Source organism: Oppia nitens, unplaced genomic scaffold, assembly GCF_028296485.1.
Source record: "Oppia nitens isolate AA-2021 unplaced genomic scaffold, nextdenovo-longstitch-racon4-pilon3 scaffold31_pilon_pilon_pilon, whole genome shotgun sequence".
In the NCBI taxonomy this organism is placed as follows: Eukaryota; Metazoa; Arthropoda; class Arachnida; order Sarcoptiformes; family Oppiidae; genus Oppia; species Oppia nitens.
Window position 1 is genome coordinate 520,811 of NW_026533212.1, and position 21,833 is coordinate 542,643.

The following is a 21,833-nucleotide window of genomic DNA, read 5'->3' on the forward strand; positions in this document are numbered from 1 at the left end:
GATTAGGTTCTGACATAGTGGTTTGCAAGCATCCCAAAATAAATATGATCACGTGATCAAAATTAAAAATTTAATATTTAATAATATCACGCGTAAATCATATATTAATACACTTTTTACAAAATTAATATATCTCACTCCGTTTAAGAATTATAGCAAAAACCGCATGTGCTAAATATATGAAAAACCCTTTTATATATTAATATATTAAACAAAAATAATTTATTAAAAAACATAATTTCAAATCAATTATTAATACTATAATTATTCAGTCATATAATAATAATAATAATAATTAATAAAAAACGATTGATTATAAAATACCCGCAAAAATCCTATTACTTACCAAACAAACAAACAGTCAATTTTTAAGACAACTGTCCAATAGTTGATGGTATTGACCGCCGAAACGGACTAAACGGCAACTCCGGTGTCGCCGATAATATACCACCGATTGGTCGACTGGTAATCACTTGTTGGTCACCAATTGGTGGAGTAGTAATCACTTGTTGTTGACAATCAATTGGTGAACTAGTAATCACTTGTTGGCCACCAATTGGTAGACTAGTAATCACTTGTTGGCCACCAATTGGTAGACTAGTAATCGCTTGTTGTTGTTGTTGGCCATCAATGTGTCCGCAATTATGGTCGTCAACCATCATCATCATCGCCAGTGACTGCCTGTAGTCGATAGCCTGTTTGATCTTATCTTGGATTATGGCTTCGGCTCGCAGGACATCATCCGTTGAGCCTATAATCTCAAACATCGCCCGAGGTTTCGGGTCAGTCGGGTCTACCGATGGGCTATTAATACGGGTATTGGTCCTGGATTTGAGTTGTACGACAAACGAACCGTTACGGCCAACTACTACACCGACCAGATCGTCGGGTACGCTAACCAATCGGCTAATCTCTCCCGGTTGGCATACATTAGTCCGACTGGCCATCTGTCGGGTAAATATATCGGCCGACAGCCGTATGGATTCGACAGCTACGGCAACCCGATCGGGATGACCGGCCACTTTGAATACGGGTTCGTCCAGTTTTGTTGGTGTCCAGATACGGGTCCGGGTTTGTTGGCGTAGATATCGGATTTTATGGCCACCCGTGCCGACAATCTGGGCTACGTGTTCGTTGCTCGGTACCCGTACTGGCCGTACAATTTCCAATTTACCGCCACTGCCACCGACGCCGCCATTACCGTTGTCACCCGTAGTATGCGGTATAGCCGTCAATACGTCTACCAAATGGTCGACCGATGTTGAGGTTGCGGTCGTTGTTGTTGTTTGTCGGTAGTGTTGACCAGAGTATTGTTGGTCTCGGGAATGGTTGCGGTTGTGATGGTAGTAGTAGTCGTGATTACCGTCGGGTATTGTTGTCAGATATGCGACCAATTTGTCGGTAAAATTGTTGTCCATTATTATTGAATTATATGTGAAACTTGAAAAAGAAAATAATTTATTACAATTATTATAATCACTTTATTATTATTAAAATTATTTTTTTTAAATTTAAAATTTTTGATATATATGTATATATTTTATAATATATTATCAGTGATAATGACTGTCCTCACCGATAGCTATGATATTAATAATCATTAATAATATTTCAATCAAAATCAATAAACTAAATGGTAACTTCACGTGAACTACCAGTGCAATCATATATATAGATATATATAATATATTAAAATATATATATTAACCGTACATCCGGTCATATACTGTATATTCAACTATTAATATATATATATATATATATATATATATATATATATATATATATTAGATATTTCATTAAATTTCAATGTTTTATTGCAATTGATTTCGACGACAACATGTGATATAAATTATATATATATATATATATTTGTCTATTAATTAAAATTTTAGGTTTTTTTAATTGTTAGATAAACGTATCAAAAAAAAATATTTATTAATCAAATGATTATTATAATTATTACAAAAAATTTATAGTTATTAACAAACAAACAACAAAATAATGATTTATAGATAGTTTAAAAACATAATATTTATATTTAAAAAAAATTAAAACACAATTAATACCATCATTATATATATGAAATAATTATATATATGAAAAATACTAAACAATTAATATATTTTAAATAATAATAATAAAAAACAAAAATAATTTACAATGAAATAGTAATACCATAACAAAAATTATATTAAAAAAAAAGTTTTTTAAAAAAACAAAACAATTTCAATACATTTATAATAACATAATAAAGTTATTATTTTTGAAAAAAATTTAATAATAATAATAATAATTATTAAGTAAATTATGAATTTATTAATCATATAAATCAAACAAATTACTGATTCAAAAAAAAATTACCACAAAATACATACTAATAGTCAAACAGTTGATCCAACAATAGTTTAGTTGTCGGCGACGGCAGTGTCGGTGACGACTGTTGTTGTTGTTGTTGTCGGTGATGGCGGGGGCGGCGACTGTCCATCTGTAGGCTAAATATATCGGCCGATCGTTGAATGGCTTCAACGGCTACCGAAACATTGTCCGGATGGCCGGTAACTTTGAATACCGGTTCGCTGGTTATACTGGGCGTACGTATACGGGTACGGGTTTGTAGTTGTAAATAACGGATCTTTTGGCCACTGGAGCCGACAATTTGGGCTACATGTTCGCTGGTCGGCACCCGTACTGTACCAGTAATTTCCAATGTGTCGTCAGCGCCCGGTATTGCGGTCAATACGTCTACTAAATAGTCGATACGCGGTGTCGGTGTCGGCAATAGACTCGGTGGTGGTCGCTGTTGACCATAGTATTGTTGTTGTTGCTGATGATGATGACTACCGACGGGAATTGTGGTCAAGTAGTCGACCATTTTGTTGTCCATAATGTTGTTATAGTTGTTGTTATCCATCTATTAATTGGTATTTAAATATATATATATATCGATGAAAACACAAAATACAATACAATAAGTTATATTGCAATAGTTATAATCACTTGATTATTATTATTATTATTATTAATTTAATTTATTATTTGTTTTTTATAAATTATTTTATTTTTTAAAAACTAAATTAAATTTATGATAATTATAATGACAATGACTGTCATAATAATCAAAAACAAAATAAAGTTAAGATATAAATGATTTTTATTTATTTATTTAATGTGAGGACAGTTAGCTATGGGTTGAACACGTGAACTATAAGTGCTATCAAACTGTGAATATATATACAGTATATCCGGTCATATATGATATATATATATATATATATTAAACTATTAATATATTTATTTTACTTTTTAGATATTTCATTAAATTTCAATAATTTCATGCAATTGATCTTATGATATACAAAATATTTATTTTTTTAAAAAACTTTATATATTGTTATATATATATTAACTAATAATAATAATAAATACAGAAAAAAAACTTCTAATAATTTTTTTTTGATAATATTGTAAATATTTTTTTTTATTTATAAATATAAAACAATTTAAATTAAATTAAATAAACAATTTGTTAATAACAATAATATTTCTAATATGCATTTATTTACTTATATATATATATATATTGAAAATTAAAATATTATTATTATAAGTATATAAATTTACATAATATATTTGAAAAATAATAATTGCAATAAAATAAAAATTAAATTAATTAATTAATTAATTAATAATTGCAATAAAACTAAATAAATTAATTAAAAAAAAATATTATATATATATATATATATACAATAGTTAGTAAATATTATACAATCAATTAGACAATAGCCAAACAATTATTATTATTATTATTATGGATAGCACTGGTAGTACTACTACTAATAGCACTGGTAGTAGTAGTGGTGGTAGTAGTGGTGTTGTCTAACTGTTTAGCTAACTGTTCCAACTCTTCCAGTACTAGTTCCGTCCGATGAACCTTATAGTTGACCAATTGATGATAGAAATTGTAGGCAAAAAATAGGAAGGCGCCGATAACGGGCAGCAATAGGATTGTCGACACTATGGCTACCCAACCCCTGTATAGATACCAAAATTTCACCCAAACAATGATAGTCAGCTCCAGTAGGAACAGGAATATACCGATAAATGTCGAGAAAAACCAGGCAATAGAGGTATAGTGTTTCATCTTTCGATGTGGCGACTCATCGTAGGCTACCTGAGCCGTGTAGTAGGTGTGGGTATGAAAATTATAGAGAAAAAAAATTTAAAAAAAATAATAATTGAAAAATTTGTCAAAAAAAAAGTTTTTATATATAAAACATATTTCTAACTAATGATTACTAATTTTGTTATATAATAATACATTATTAATTAGTATTGTTTTTACTGTAAATTATTAATTAATTAAATTAAATTAATTATTAAAATTATTATTATTATTATTAATTAGTATTGTTTTTACTGTAAATTATTAATTAATTAAATTAAATTAATTAATTAAAATTATTATTATTAATTAGTATTGTTTTTACTGTAAATTATTAATTAATTAAATTAAATTAATTAATTAAAATTATTATTATCAATTAGTATTTTTTACTGTAAATTATTTATTAATTAGATTAAATTATTCAATAATAATTATTAAGTGTATATTGTATAGTAATATTGTGTCCTATTATTATTATTATTATTATTATAAATATATAGTAGTATTACAATAGCTAAAGATATCGGTGGGTGGGTGGGGTTTGGGGATCCCCACCATAAGGTATTATATAACAATCAAAGGTTAGTTAAATTTATATACAAAATTAATTTATCAGGGAAACTTTTCCCAATTTGACCCCCTCCCATATCTACCTGAGCTCCGCCACCATCATCACCATCACCACTATCACCCATACTGGCCACTGCATCGATATGGGGTAGTATACACGTTGATATCATCAAGGCTAACATATGTACCGATACTAGTAGTGTAGTAACTATTATGAACGTCAATAGTAGAGCAAACGGTACTTTATTGGGACCATCAGTTTTGACATCCATTTCCACCATAGCTACCTGTTTTCAATTTTTTGGTGATGGTTAGGTATGGCATATATATATATATATATATATACAGATATATAAATGACTTACTAATGCAAACCCAGATAACAGGGCCGACACTTGCGATGATTGTTTGAGTTTAGATCGGCTTAAGTGTAGATTTTTTATATCAAAATAGACGGCCGACGATCTCAACATTTTGACCTTTGACCTCATGATGTTAACATAGTTGTCATCATCGATGGTATACTAATAATCACTAATAATAATAATAATAATACACTTTGTTGTTGTTGTTGTTGTTGTTGTTTGTAAAACATATTGTTTATATATATATATATATATATAATTTAATAATAATAATAACTTTTTTACAATATATAACCAATTAATTGTGTTTTAATAACTTTTAAATAAATATTTTTTATTTGATGATAGTTTTGATGTTTAAAATAACTTCAATGATGTTAATTAACATTCAAAAATATATTATTATTATTATTATTTAATTAAATAAAAACATTATTATCATATGATATATATATATATCAATATATACAGTATATATATTATAATATATTAATAGCAATGATTGTGTATAAAACATAAAATATTATATTTTTAATAATATCAATATAATTATTATATGTATTATTATTTTTAGTAATTAGTAATTATTATATATATTGTAATACATATATTTAAAAAATTGTCGTTTAATTTTGCACAACAATTACACACATATATTATTGTAGATTTTAGTTGAGATACAAAACTAATTGTTTTAATAATAATAACTAAAATATATATATAAAAAAAGTCAACTATAAAAATGTGTCGCCGTTTTGGTTGCCATTTATATATACAGTATATATAATATGACAGAAATATAAGGTATTATTAATTAGATATAATTTTTTTTAAATATTTATTTAGTATATAATATTAAATATATATATATAACTGAAAATGATTTATGACATGACTATGCATTGCTTATATATATACATGTTTTGACAAATGATAGTCAAATTTATATATATATATATATATATATATAAACAGTATATATGTTATTAAATGTTATTAAATGGAAAATTTCAATGAAAAATTTACTAATAATAATAATAATAATAATAATAATAATAATAATAATAAATTATATATCAATATATTTAGTATTATAACTTTATTTATATATATTTATATAATCACATATACACTCTCAACAAAAAAAAATATTTAGCATTGAATTTATTATTGAATGTATTGTTTGCATATAACTTATATATATATATATATATATATATATAACTTAACACATCATAAATTATTATTATTATTATTTTAAGTGGTAGTAGTAGTAGTAGTAGTAGTAGTAGTAATAGTTTTACACATGTTTTATAATAAAAAAATTACAAACATTTATATATTAATAGGAGATATACAGTAACAATGGTTAGCAAACTATTAGTATAAAAAAAATTAAATATTGAAAAAAATAAACTTTCAAAACTATTTATAAATTTAATTATTATTATTATTATTATTAGTTATTAAACTTATATATTAATGACAACCAAAACTGACACCCAGTTAGTTGAACACTGATTGACTGACTGACTGACTGTCCCCTAGTATTTAATATCACATTAACTACCGTCACATTTATATATAAAAGTCAACTGTGCTCTCTCTCTCTCTCTCTCTCTCTCTCTCTCTCTCTCTCTCTCTCTCTCTCTCAACAAGGATCTGGTAATTACTAATAAATAGCAAAAATCATTCAATTATTTGCTATATTTTGTTACACAACTGATGTCTAACACTGATATGTCTATTAAAACTACAGTAAAGTATAATAAATACTAATAATTATAATGTAATACTGTATGTGTTTTCCAATGACAAACATATACAATATATATATATATATATATATATATATATATATAGAGAGAGAGAGAGAGAGAGAGAGAGAGAGAGTATTCACGTGTCTTATAAATGATAAAATTAATTATATATATATATATATAAATTAAAAAACAGTATACATACCAGTCCTTTATTATTATAATAATTTTTTTTTGTAACTACCATTACCTAAGCCATAAGCTATACCATAATTATAACGTCAATTATTTTGTATATATTTTTTAGTATATATATATACTGTATATTAGTTGTCAATTTACAACAAAAATAACTATTTTAAAATCAAATAATATTTTCCTCATATATATATACATATGTATTATACAGTATATTATTATATGTCTAATTAATTTAGTTTTTTATATTTAGTGGAAAAAATAAACTTATTTTTTGTTGTTGTGTTGAATAACAACAAAATTATAAATAGTTTTTTTTGATTATATATAAAATGTGTTTTTTTGTTTACTAATAATAATAATAATAATATTGTATTTTTATATATCATATATTAAATATTTTATTCAGTATATGATATATTTATAAATAATATAATATAATAAGTGTAATAATTAATTATTGAGTTTATATATATATATATTGTTTTTAATTGTATTTATTGTAAATTAATTAATTATATGGTTTAGTAATATCTATTTTTTAACTTAAATATTAAAAAATGAAATTCAATAATAATAATTACAATTACAATGTATTATCAATATATTAACAACAAATAAATAATTTATTTATTATTAAATAGTATTAATAAAAAAAATTAAATGATATGTTTATTATTTATTAATTAATTGAAATATAATATAATTTAATTTTTTTTTTTGAATTTTGTTTGAGGTTTGAATTCAAAAAAAAATTAATAAATCAAATATACAGTAATAATAATAACATTAAAAATTAATTAATTATTGGATTTATATAACAATCAGTAGTAGGACTGTCATCGATATTGAGATAAAATATTGAGGAACCGGTAGTTGTTGTTGTCGAGGAACTGGTGATTGTTTGACTACGAGTCCTATGTTTAGACGACGAGGACTGGTTGTCATCAATCAGCTGATTGACGATACAGTGCTGTTGTTGGCTGTCCAGTGACTGCTGCCGCCGGTGCTGCCAATGATGTCGCCACCAATTGCCATACCGGTGCCAACACCACTGGGAACTATCCAAACATAATACCAGCCGAAGCCAACGTCTACCGGCTGTACGGAAATCCTGATTCAGATAACAGTAGATAAACGGATTGAAACAACAGGAGCTAATGGCCAGCCAATAGAAAAACAGGTAGTATTGGGATGAATTGCAATCGGTGGCCAGCAGGGGTGTTATGTAAAAGTCAACTAAGTGTATCAGGTGGACAGGTAGCCAGGCCAGTGCGAATGCCATGAGGGCCAGTGTCAACATTTGAATGGTCCGGCGCTTGGATCGGCTAAACAGTCGGGACTGTTGTGCGGTAACGGCACCTGTAGGTAAAGGTTATGGGTATTTAAAAATCATAATTAATATACATAAATCAAATGTGTTTGGGTATGTGTATGTGTATGTGTATGTGTATGTGTATGTGTATGTGTATGTGTATGTGTATGTGTATGTGTATGTGTATGTGTATGTGTATGTGTATGTGTATGTGTATGTGTATGTGTATGTGTATGTGTATGTGTATGTGTATGTGTATGTGTATGTGTATGTGTATGTGTATGTGTATGTGTATGTGTATGTGTATGTGTATGTGTATGTGTATGTGTATGTGTATGTGTATGTGTATGTGTATGTGTATGTGTATGTGTATGTGTATGTGTATGTGTATGTGTATGTGTATGTGTATGTGTATGTGTATGTGTATGTGTATGTGTATGTGTATGTGTATTTGAAAGTATATTTCAAGGATATTAATACATTTACATTATTTGTATTATAATAACAGTGTAATACATATTATACTAATACTTTAAAAGTAATAAATTGTAATTAATTGTCATTTATCTTAACCTAATAGACAAGTAAATGGACATAAATAACATACCGATCCGTTTTCGGGAAACAATCTTAATCATACAAAACACGTACAACACTGTCGATAGGGACAGTGGTATAGCATATTGGGTGACCATAACAAAGGCGGCCCTAAACTGGCGGAAACCGGCAGTCGATATATGAGGTGATAGGGATTGGGTAACGAAAACAATGCGACAGTAGATGAGGCGTCGGGGGCCGAAAAACTCCCAGATCCTCATCGATGTCATCGACGGTAGACAGCACAGGGCCGACAGTGTCCATACGGTGGCTATGGGTAGGGTTGGCCTGAGTCGCCGAGCTAGCGGTTTCTGGACGACCAGATACCGGTCGTAGGCTATTACGGTCATTGTAAATGTCGATACATAATAGGATAGTATTTGACCCGATTTGGCCAGTCCGCAACCTTTATCGCCGTAACCGTCTAGTATGCCGTACGAACATAGCAGCCATTGACCTATTGTTGGTGACCGGAGGTCAGGGACAGGGAGAGAGAGAGAGAGAGAGAGAGAGTTAGTTAATAAATATTTTTTTTATATATAAATAATTTATTTATTTTATATACAGAATAATATAATTTGTTATTATTTGTTGAAAATTCTGTATAATTTTTTTTGTTGATTTATCTTCTAAATAGTTATCAGATAATAATTATTTAGTTAATTATTATTTGTAAATAATTAATATTTTAATTATCTAAATTGTTATCCGAAATTTAATTATTTAGTTAATTATTATTTGTAATTAATTAATAATATTATAATTAATATATATATATATATATATATATTAATTAGTTAGTTATAAAATACCCTTAAAATTTTTGTTGTTTTATAAATAAACAAAAAAAATTTTAATTAATAATAATAAGTTGTTTTTTTTAATAATATCTCAATTAAGTGTTAATTAAATTATTAATATTAATTAAAATTAATTAGTAATATACAGTAAATTTATTATTATTATTACAAAAAACATTATAATAATAATAAATTGTAATAATTAAATGCATTTTAATTAATTATATCTATTTTTATTTAGCATAACACACACACACATCCCATACCCCACTCCCCCACACACACACCCGGGCATACCTGGTATAGACAATGATCCCAATATGTCACTGATGGCCAAATTGCCGATCAATATATAGGTTGTACTGATTGTCGGCCGGCTGAACACTACATAACAAACCAATGAATTACCAAATACGCCGACACCAGTGGTCAGGCCGTACAGTATGAGTATAACAATATCCTGAACTAGTTGTAGGTGTGTTCCCGTTGCTGTTGTTCCCGTTGTTGTTGTTGACGGTTCAAAACTACTGGCCTGTTGTTGTTGGTTGTGGTGGTGGAGGTTATGATGATCCGGGTGCTGCTGCTGCTGCAGTAGTAGCACCGGTATCACAATAGTTGTATAGTTATTGTTTGTATAGTTATTGTTGTTGGTATAGTAGTTGTTGGTATAGTTGTTATCGGACAACATCATCATCACATTTAACCATTGATTGAGTTTTATTGATGATATAATAAAACTAACGGTGCCTTAGATGTTGACACCACATAACATAATAATGTGGTTTCACTTAACAGTTAGTACTTTATTATTATTATTATTATTGTCTATCGATTTGAAAAATCATTATTAAATTAATTAATTAATTATTATTAATAAATTATCGGTTATTAATATACTTTCTCTATGTTGTAATCGATGGCTTAGTTTATCATATATATTGCCTACTGTTCCTCCCTATCATTAGTAACAGTATATAAGGAACTGGTGTTTGACTAACTAATAATCATATAATTGTTGAAAAGTTTTCAAAAAATTTTTTTTATTTATAAAAATAAACAAATAATTTGTTGAATCACTAGAAAAATATACACAAAACTTGAATCTCTGATTAATTTTTAAACTTAACATTAATTAATTAATTGTTATTATTATTATTATTACAATTTTTGTTACACTAAATATTATTAAACAAATTTCACTGTAATTTTAATTATTATTATTATTAGTCTCAGTGTACGATCCGGTACTGTACTGTATATATATCATAAAATAAATAAATAAAAATAATTATTTAGAAAATAAATAAAAATAATTAATTACAAAATAAATAAAAATAATTAATTAGAAAATAAATAAATTAATTAATAAAAAAACATTAGTTAGAAATTTAGATATATATTTAATTTGTAGACAAAATTATTTAGAAATATTTTTTTTAGTGATAATAATAATAATATTTTAACTAAAAAAAATCACATTTTCTTGAATATAATTATATATAAATATTTTTGTTGGTTTTTCTACACAAAAAAATAAATAAATTACATTTGTATTTAAAAATAAAATATCAAATATTTTATATAACGTTTCTATTATTAWTATTATTATTATTATTATTATTACTAGACCTTCAAAATGAAATAACAATTTTTTATAATAATAATAATAATATTATAATTTTTATTATTATTATTATATTAGCATTTATATGTCATCATTATATATATATATATATATATGTCAATAAATTATACCATATATACCAAATATATACAGTATTAATATAAAACAATAATAAAACTTTTAATTTAAATATTTTATATACACTCTATAATAATAATAATAATAATAATAATAATGAAATAAACTATTTTTAATTAAAAATAAATGACAATTATATTATTATTATTACTATTATTATTATTATTATAAACTTATTTACATAAATTAAATACTATAATAATAATAATAATAATAATAATAATACCTTAAGTATGTCATCAATACATTTATAAAATCAATAATAATAATAATGATAATTATTTTTGGGGTAATCTCATAAAATAGGTATATATATATTAATAGATACTTATTATAATATATATATATATATATATATATATATATATATATATATATATGATATATACTGTACTTAAAATTAAAACAAATACTAATATAAAACAAAAATTATAGTATATTTAAACAAAAATTTTATTTAAATTTTCACATTCAATAAAATAATATCAACAAATATATTGATAATATTAAAAATTATTTATCATTATTACCCAAATATTAAGTATTATTAAAACTTATTTTTATTATTATTTGGGTATTTCTGAAAAATTTCATAAATATATTTATTTTATTATTATTATATAATAATTGTATACTTATTACTACTTTTTATATGATTAGGGTATTTCCAAAACCAAATATTGTTATTATTATTACTATTATTATTATTATTATTCAGACAATTATTATGTAACTTTTTTTTAAAAAAATATCAAAAAACTTTTTTAAATATATTAATAAATTAGAAAAAAATTACATAAAATTTTCATTTTTATATTTTTTAAAATACTTATACAGTGTTTGCGAAATAATTATATATATATTTTTTTATTGAATAACTAATTCAATTAATAATAATAATGTTATAATAATATTATTAAGAGATATAGAGATAGTGATGACTCAAATCAATGATTATATCATATTTTTTCTATAAATGATTTGAAACTATTGATTAAATATTACATGTATTACACAAATAGTATATAATGTTTAATAACATTATATATATATATATATATTTATATATGAAATTATACACAATAATCATAATAATAATCTTTAAATATTTATTAAAAAAACAATTATTAAAATAAATTATTATTATTTTTTATTTAAACGGAATCGCTTATCAATAAAAAAAATATCAAATAATAAATTAAAAAAAAATATATTATTAATAATTATTTTTGTATAAATGTGTTCAAACATTACTACTATATTATTATTATATTATGTTTAGTTAAATAATACTAAAATAATAATAATAATAATAATAATATAATTTCTAGACTACTATTCTAGACTATATCGTTGGGGAAAAAAACATTAACAACAAAATTAATGATTCATTTATTATTATTATTATTATCATAAAAACAAATTAATTACTATTTATTTATTTAGTTTAAAATTTAGTTAAAATTATACACAAAGTTATAGATAGTGTAATGTCTGAACAAATATTTTTGTTAATTTTTTTTATAAACATTTAAAATTTGTTTCATATATTTATATGTAATAAAATTAGTTATAAATATATATAATTTCTAAAAATAGATTTTTATGGTGAAAACAATAATATATATCTATTGAATATTATTAGATAAATAAACATATTGTTAATTAATTAATGTTAGTAAATGTTTTTAAAACTTAAATTAGTATCAAAAAAAAAATCAGAGAAAATTTATTAAATTATATTCACTTATCATAAAAAAATATTAAATTAATTTTAATTAATTTTCTTGATATCAAAAACATTGATTTTTTAGTTATTTATTTATTCATTTCAATACTTATATGATATACTTTGAATGTATTTTTTCAACAACAAAAAAATTATTATTTATTCATTTGAAATCAAATGTTAACTAAAAAAAAACAAATTTTTTAAATTAAATTTTTATTTTTATTTTCAAATAACATATTATAGCATATAATTTCAAAAAAACATTTTTTTATATTAAACTTTTAAATCAAAAAATTTTTTTAGAGTACTATTGATAATATTATTGAGAAAAAAATTTATTGACAATTAAAATAAATGAATAAAATATTATTTTTCAAAATAAATTGATTAATAAATAAATAATAAATAAATACAGTTTTATATTTCACACACACACTAGTCATTGAATTTTAAATTAAATAAAAATCGGAAAATTTTTTGTATAAAATTTAAATTATTTAATCATATAATAAAACTTTAAAAATTAAAAACAATTAAATGTCAAACAAAATATAGAAACTGTGATTAAATTGAATTAAATTATTTAAACATTTATTTTTTTAGTAGATTTTATTCACATTTATTTTTTTTGTATAATTGTGTAACAAAAATATATTAGTAATAATATTATAAATGCATTATTTATAATCTAATATAAATAAACTGTATATATATATATATATATATATATATATTTATGAAACAATAACATAATAATAATAACAATAAAATAAATTAATGTTATATATATTTTACATGCATTTTATTTTATTTAAAAAAATCCTAAATTTAATTTATTTAAAATGTTATCTATTTGTTTGTTTGCTTGTTTGTTAAATATGTATTATTTATATCAAATAATAATAATAATAATAAAAATAATAATAAAGGATATGCTATACACACACTATATATATATATATATACTGTATATATATAAATAATTGAAATTTTTTTTTATATATAAAAAATATTATTTACATAAACATAACCATTTAGCCCATGAATTTCAATCATATATATTTATATACTGTATATATATATATATTATACAATGTATTTATAAAACATATCATATTATTAATTTTTTACACAATAATAACAAAAGGGTAGATAAAACAGTATATTATTATACATCAAAAAAATATACTGTTATTATAAAAATAAAACATATTATTATTATTATTATTTTCATCTCATTTATTATATTGTTTGTATAATACATAATAATAATAATTGTAAACTATTAATGTAATAGTAATGTAAATAATAATTTTAATATATAATTGTTTTGTATATATAWATATATAATTTTAAGGCTCAATGATTTTTTAAGCATTTAATATAATGTAAAATATATTTTTTATTATTTATATTAAACACACAAATGTATAATAAATAATACATTAATTTATTTTGTTTTTCATTAAACAACATTTTATTTAAACAACAAATCTCTCCCTTATATATATATATATATATGAAAAATATGTTTTTATTATCTGACAGTAAAATCTAATCAAAAATTATATWTATATATATAATATATACAATATATATATACTTGAAATATAATACCTGTATATATATATATTGTATATATTGCTGATAAAAAAAATTATAATTTAATGACTCAACAACACTAGCAATAAATTATATTTGTATCAATTGATTGCTGTCCACATATAAAATAAAATCATATAATCATTTAATTTATATATATATATATGATTTATTTTTATTTTTAAAAAATAAATTAATTAATATTATATAAATATGATAATAGTTTGATTGGTTATAATTAAATAATTAAGATAATATACTGTATATATATATATATATTAAATAATAATTATACAATTATATAATATCAAATATTTAAAAAAAAAATAATATACAAATATATTGCAAAATATATTTATATATTATATATAATTTATAGCAAACAAAATAAATCAATAATAATAATAATAAATTATTGCCACAAATATAATAGTAATTAACTGATAAAATAGTTTATACTGTATTTTATTAAAAAAAACTATTTTCCTATTTTGTATATTTAAAAAAAAAAAATACATTTTCAATAGTGATATATAACTACAGTATATATTAAATTTCAAAGTCATCATTGAATTTAAATTAAAAGTTAAATTAATTTTATTTATTTATTTTTATTTATTTATTTTTTCATATAAAAATATGAATCATTTTATTTGAATTTTTTTTAACTGTATTTAGATGATAGTTATATACCAGTATATCATATAAATAATAATAATAATAATAATAATAATAAATGAGTTCAATTCATGCCATTTATACATATTTTGGTTTATATATAYATATATATCATATCATATATGATATAAAAATGATATAATCTTTTTGAATAAAAAAAAAGTTATTACTTAAACGTTTCGTTTGATATATATTTTACAGTTTTTAATCTCAATGTATATATATTTTTATAATATATATTATATAAGATATCTGTATAAATGTATAGTTTTGTTGTTATTATTTTACAATTTTTTTTGTTGATTTGATTATACATTCATATGTTGTATACGAAAAAAAGATTTAAATATTTTTAAGAGAGAGAGAGAGAGAGTTCAATGATGTATAAAAATATTTATCAAAAAAATAAAAATAAATGAATAATAAATGTTAGGACTATAGAGGAGTGTTTCAATTCATTTAAAATAATAATAATAATAATAATATAAATAATAATAAATTGTTATGAATTACCTATTATTACCCAATGATTTATAATAATTTTGTATAACATATACAGTATATACTRTATATACATATGTAGTATAATATCAAATATGAATTAGTTATTATTATTATTACTACTAAAAAAATAAATAAATAAATTTTAAATAATTTAAACTATAGTATATTTAAACACACAATACTTTAAACTATATATATATATAATTATATTTATTGTAATCAATCTATAATTATTATTATAATAATTATATACAGTATATTTGTATGTATGCGTGTATTTTTTTGTTAAATAATAATTATATACAGTGTATATACACACAAAAAAAACACCCAGATCATTAATTAAATTATTTGGATAATTTTATTTGCTATATATTAATAAAATAAATAATTATTTAAGTTTGAAGTAAATAATTTGCATAATTATCATACCATACATGTATGTAAACATTAAACAATATATAATATAATGTTTTTTATACAAAAAAATAAACAAATAATAATAACAAATAAAATGTTTGTTTTTTTAAAGAAACCAATTGTTTATTTTTATTATTATTTTTTTGTTAATAAAAAAAATTAATTCAATGGGAGTATTGAAAAGGGATAGTCTATATGTATCTCCCATTTAATTAATTAAGTAATTAATTATTTTAATTACTATTAATTTTTCACTTTATTTTATAATATATATATATATATAAATTAAATTTTAATTTAATAAAAAAATAGATTTTTATTATAAAATTAATTTAAACAAAAACAAAATAGTTTATAAAATATATTTAACTTACATATTAATTGTAATTCAAATATATATATATATATTCACAAAATAAATAATTAAATTTTATCCAAAATTCAATGGCAAATAAAAAATAAAATAATTAAAATAAATAAATAATAATTAATTAGTAAAACTAATTTAAATTATTTTTTAACACAATTAAGTAGTAGTATTACACAAAAAAATATTTTAAATTAAATTAAATAATAATTTTGTTATTTTATAATAAAAACTTTTTTTATTATTATTACTTTAGATATAAATTATTAGTAAATCACTAAAAACAACGAGTGTTTATCAAACAACATATAAACATAGTCTCAACAAAATTATTGTAATAATTATTATTATTATATGAATACTAATACTAATAATAATCATAATATCATAACAACAATAAAAAAAATTCACTTTTTTAATACCATATAATTTTTTATTCAATTAAATAAATATAATATATTAATATCCAAAACAATCATAAACCGTATTATTATTATTATTATTATAATAAAACAATAATAATAATTTTGAGACTAATAATAAAAATGTTATTATTATTATTATATAACCATATAAACAATTACTGTATTATTATTATTATTATTAAAAATATTATTATTATTATTTTTAGTTGTAATATAAAGTGCTTGAACTCTAACTATAAAAAAACAATAAATAAATAAAAATAAATAAAATATTTTTTGTGTGAATTTTATCGGCTTATAATGTGTGGCCAAACAACAAAAAAAAACATTAGGTTTTATCAGTTAACCAAAAATATATATATATATATATATATATAAATAAATATAATATAAATGAAAAAAATACTAATTAAATAAAACACTAATTTTAATTATAATAAAACTTTATTTATTTTTATTTATTTATTTCTCTATCTCTCTCTCTCACTGATTAATAACATTTTTTTTTGATTATTATTATTATTATTATTACTGGTATTTATTATTATGTTTTATTACTATTATAAGACTAGACTTTTTGTTGTTTTTATTTTTGTAAATATCAATAATATTTAAATAAATTATTTTTTGTTTGTTTGTATTGTAGTTTAATTTACTGTATATTATATTGATATATATATATATATAAAAAACTTTTTATATTATACTTGTAATAGAGTTCATTCAATGTATTCAAATAATATAATACTAAAAAAAATATTTGTTTATTTATTTATTTAATAATTATATTTAAGATATTTATAATTATCAAAGAGAGAGAGAGAGAGAGAAATTTATATATATATATATAAATTAGTGACAAATTATCACTAAATATCTACCGGTGCCGCAGCTCATGTACTCTCAAATATGAACTGTTTGTTTATTTTAGCTAACAATTCATAGCTATATAATAATATTAATACAAATGTTATTTACATTTTACCTGTTATTGAACTATGGTTATACACTATACATGTAGTGTATATAAATTTTTTTAATAACTTATGTATAAAATTACATGTGTGTGTGTAAGTGTGTGTGTGTAAGTGTGTGTGTGTAAGTGTGTGTGTGTAAGTGTGTGTGTGTTTGTATGATTATGTGTGTGTATGTGTATGTATATGTATATTAAATGCTATAAATAGTATATTTAAAAAATAAAATTATTAATTTCAATATTATTTATTTTTTTAATTAATAATAAAATGTTATTAACAATAACTATAACTGTAAATAAAATAAATACATTTTAAATTATTTATAAAAACTTTTATAAAATAAATTTTTTTTATCCATAATATTAGATATTATTTAAATATTTATTTTAAATAATTTAATTTAATTGCATTCAATGTATAATTATTTCAAAGTTTAATTAAATGCTTATTTAAAAAATTTGTTTTTATTTAATAAAAAAATAATTGTTAGATAAGGTGTCGCTCTCATAATACGTATATTTTTTTTAAAAAAAATAATGACATTTTTTSTGTTTATAATTTAATTGACTAATTATTCCCAAGTATTAAATATCTTAAATATTTTTTTTGTTTAATKTAATGTATGTTTGATTTCCCCCCCCCCCYRAAAAAAAATCCTATCCCAATWATTATTTACTGATTAGGACGACCTATCTGGGAGACGCCTAAGGGTATTGACTTCATCATCAAAAATATAATAATAATATAATAATAAATAATAATAATATCATATATTAATGTTCTGTAATATGTATGAAATGTGTATTGACTTTAATTATAATATTATATATGATAATCAAATAATATAATAATATATCAGTTTAAGTGTGTGTGTGTGTGTGTATGTGTGTCTATGTATGTATGTTTGTGTGTATATGTGTATGTATGTGTGTGTATGTATTTTTATTTATGTAATTTTATATGTGTATTTTTATGTATGTATTTTTATGTATGTATGTTTGTGTGTATATGTTTGTGTATGTATGTGTGTATGTATGTGTGTGTATGTATGTGTGTGTGTGTGTGTGTGTGTGTGTGTGTGTGTGTGTGTGTGTGTGTGTGTGTATGTATGTATGTATGTATGTATGTATGTGTGTGTGTGTGTGTGTGTGTGTGTTTGTTTGTATGTGTGTGGGCCACATAATGCATGTCAAATTGAATTAAATTACTGTATAATATTACAACTACTACTGTATTATCATTATCACAATAATTGTTAATACATTGTAATAATGATAAATATAAATGATAGTACTGTATAATAATATATTTTTTTTAAAACAGTTAATTGTTTTTTATACTAAAATATTTTGAAAATAAAAACAATTAGATTCAATAATACAATGTAACAAAAAAAAACAAAAATAATAATAATTTTATTGTAAAATTATTTAATGCCTATTTAGTTAATTTGTTACACAATTTTGTTTGTTTGTGTGTTTAATGATGAGATAATTATTTAATTTTTTGTTGTTTTGCTTAATATATAAATAAATAAAAAAAATAATTAAACATTTTATGTGACATCAAAAAATTTAAAAATCATTAACCGATAAATATTTTATATAAAGTGTTAAAAAAAATTAATGTAATTATTATTATGTTAATTATTATATTAATTTAGGACATTATATTTGAATTGCAAAATAACTGTTAAAATATTTGTTTAGTAAAATTATTTAAAAGTAATAATAATAATAATACAGTAATAATACAACTATTTTACTGATTAATTAATTTTTTCCTAATTAATAGTTTAGTAATTAATAAAAAAAATCAAATTCAAAACTTTGTAATTTATTTTTTAAAAATTATAACTTATTTTTGTATAAACATATTATCTGTTAATTTATATTTCAATATTATATTAAATGTAATTTATTTTATTTTAATTTTATTTTTAATTTGATGATCAGTCAAGCTATTAACGTTAATATACAAAAAAAAATTATATTTTTTTGTTGGCTATACATACGGGTGCGGTCTATATATATATATATAATATAGTATATAATAGATGTATACATCTATTGGATAATCAATCAATAGGTATTACATTTGATGTTTATATATAATATAAGTATATATAATATGTTATTGTTTTCTATGTGTGTATATATACTGTATATTATACTATATAAGTATTAACTATTAAATAGCAAAAATATCCAGTATATACTGTATATAATACCTGTATTTAGTTTTATATAATATAATAATTACAATATTATTGTTGTAGTTATGTTATAAATCTTTATAACAACAAAAATGTATTTATTTATTATTTATTTTTAGTTATTAGTATATATACTAATTTATTATTTATTTTTTATTTTCAAAAAAATCAATTTATTTATTAATTAATATGTTATCCTTAAATATATGTTTGTTATTAACAATATACTGTATATACAATATATATACAGTATTTTTTTTAAAAATGTTAATACTATATAAATATTAAGTAGTTATATATAAGTTTACTTATTAGCATTTAATTTAATTTTTTTCAAAATTTTAATATTAAATGTATTTCAATAGTCAATCATTATTTTGATAGTAATTTTTAATATATATATATATATATATAACATGCAATATATATACAGTATTTATATAACATATTAATTAAATATATTTATATATTGAAATTAAATTAATGATATGATATTATCTATAATTTATTAGCATTTAAAAAAAACTAAGATATATAATATATATCTTATTTTTTTTTTTAAATTTATTAAATAGTTTAATATAAATTAGTATATAATATTGATATATATATATATTATATTTCAATATCATATATACTAATTTGTATTAAACTATTTAATAAAAATTTTTAAACTGTATTACAAATAGCTTTTTTAATAACAGTTTTTATTTTTATTATTAGTATTATTATTAAATTAGTGGAAAATTGTTTTGATTTGTATTAAATTAAAATGTATTTATTTATATATATATTTTCGGGTGATTTAAATCTAATTAAAATTAATGGATATTTTTTTTTGCTGAGTTAAACAAAATGTATGTGTGTTTTATATATTTTGAAACTATTTATTTAATTTGAATTTTTTTTTATAAATAATAATAATACTTAAATAATATATAAATATATACTATTAATTTTATTATAATAATTATTATCAATTTTATTTAATGAGATATAACCCCACTTTAAATATATATATATATATATATACAGTATTATTAAATTATTTGTTAGTGTAAATAATAATTTAAATTTTATGTTAATATTAATTTTTAAATTAAATTTACACATTTTTGGTGTATCCCTAAAATTAAAAAAACAATAAAATTTTTATATTAAATAAATATTTAACTTTAATTTTGTTGTTGTTTTTAATTTTTTTTTGCATATATTGTATATCATATTTCATATCTCAAAAACAAAACCAAAAAAAATAACTAAACTTTTTGATGATTTATTTGTCGGTAAAAATAAAATATTTATGAATAAAATATTGTGTATATTTTTCAACAACAAAAAAATATAGACATTTTGTTTTATATATATATATAAA

General features: G+C 20.5%; 2 protein-coding genes across 2 annotated transcripts; both read right to left on the reverse strand.

The window, feature by feature from the left end:
- Positions 1-3,826: 3,826 nt before the first annotated feature.
- Positions 3,827-5,235, reverse strand: LOC128956634 (calcium release-activated calcium channel protein 1-like; the record flags this gene model as incomplete). Its single annotated transcript, XM_054302353.1, has 3 exons — positions 5,107-5,235; positions 4,825-5,028; positions 3,827-4,177 (listed from the first exon to the last, which is right to left on the reverse strand). Coding segments are annotated over exons 1-3 (681 nt in total), but the record flags the coding sequence as incomplete, so codon positions are not given.
- Positions 5,236-6,612: 1,377 nt separating this feature from the next.
- LOC128956595 (prolactin-releasing peptide receptor-like) lies at positions 6,613-10,530 on the reverse strand. Its single transcript, XM_054302318.1, has 4 exons — positions 10,074-10,530; positions 8,987-9,433; positions 7,887-8,426; positions 6,613-6,650 (listed from the first exon to the last, which is right to left on the reverse strand). Exons 1-4 carry the CDS (start codon positions 10,468-10,470, stop codon positions 6,613-6,615), a joined length of 1,422 nt encoding a protein of 473 aa, XP_054158293.1. The 5' UTR covers positions 10,471-10,530.
- Positions 10,531-21,833: the final 11,303 nt, after the last annotated feature.

Bases quoted from the DNA above. Each gene is read 5' to 3' on its own strand.
- LOC128956595 (XM_054302318.1), bottom strand. From the start codon at position 10,470: ATGATGATGTTGTCCGATAACAACTATACCAACAACTACTATACCAAC. The intron at 9,434-10,073 runs GTATGCCCGGGT...CACCAACAATAG, and splicing joins GGGATCATTGTCTATACCAG to GTCAATGGCTGCTATGTTCG. The intron at 6,651-7,886 runs GTTATATAAATC...ATTAAATACTAG, and splicing joins TGACAGTCCTACTACTGATT to GGGACAGTCAGTCAGTCAGT.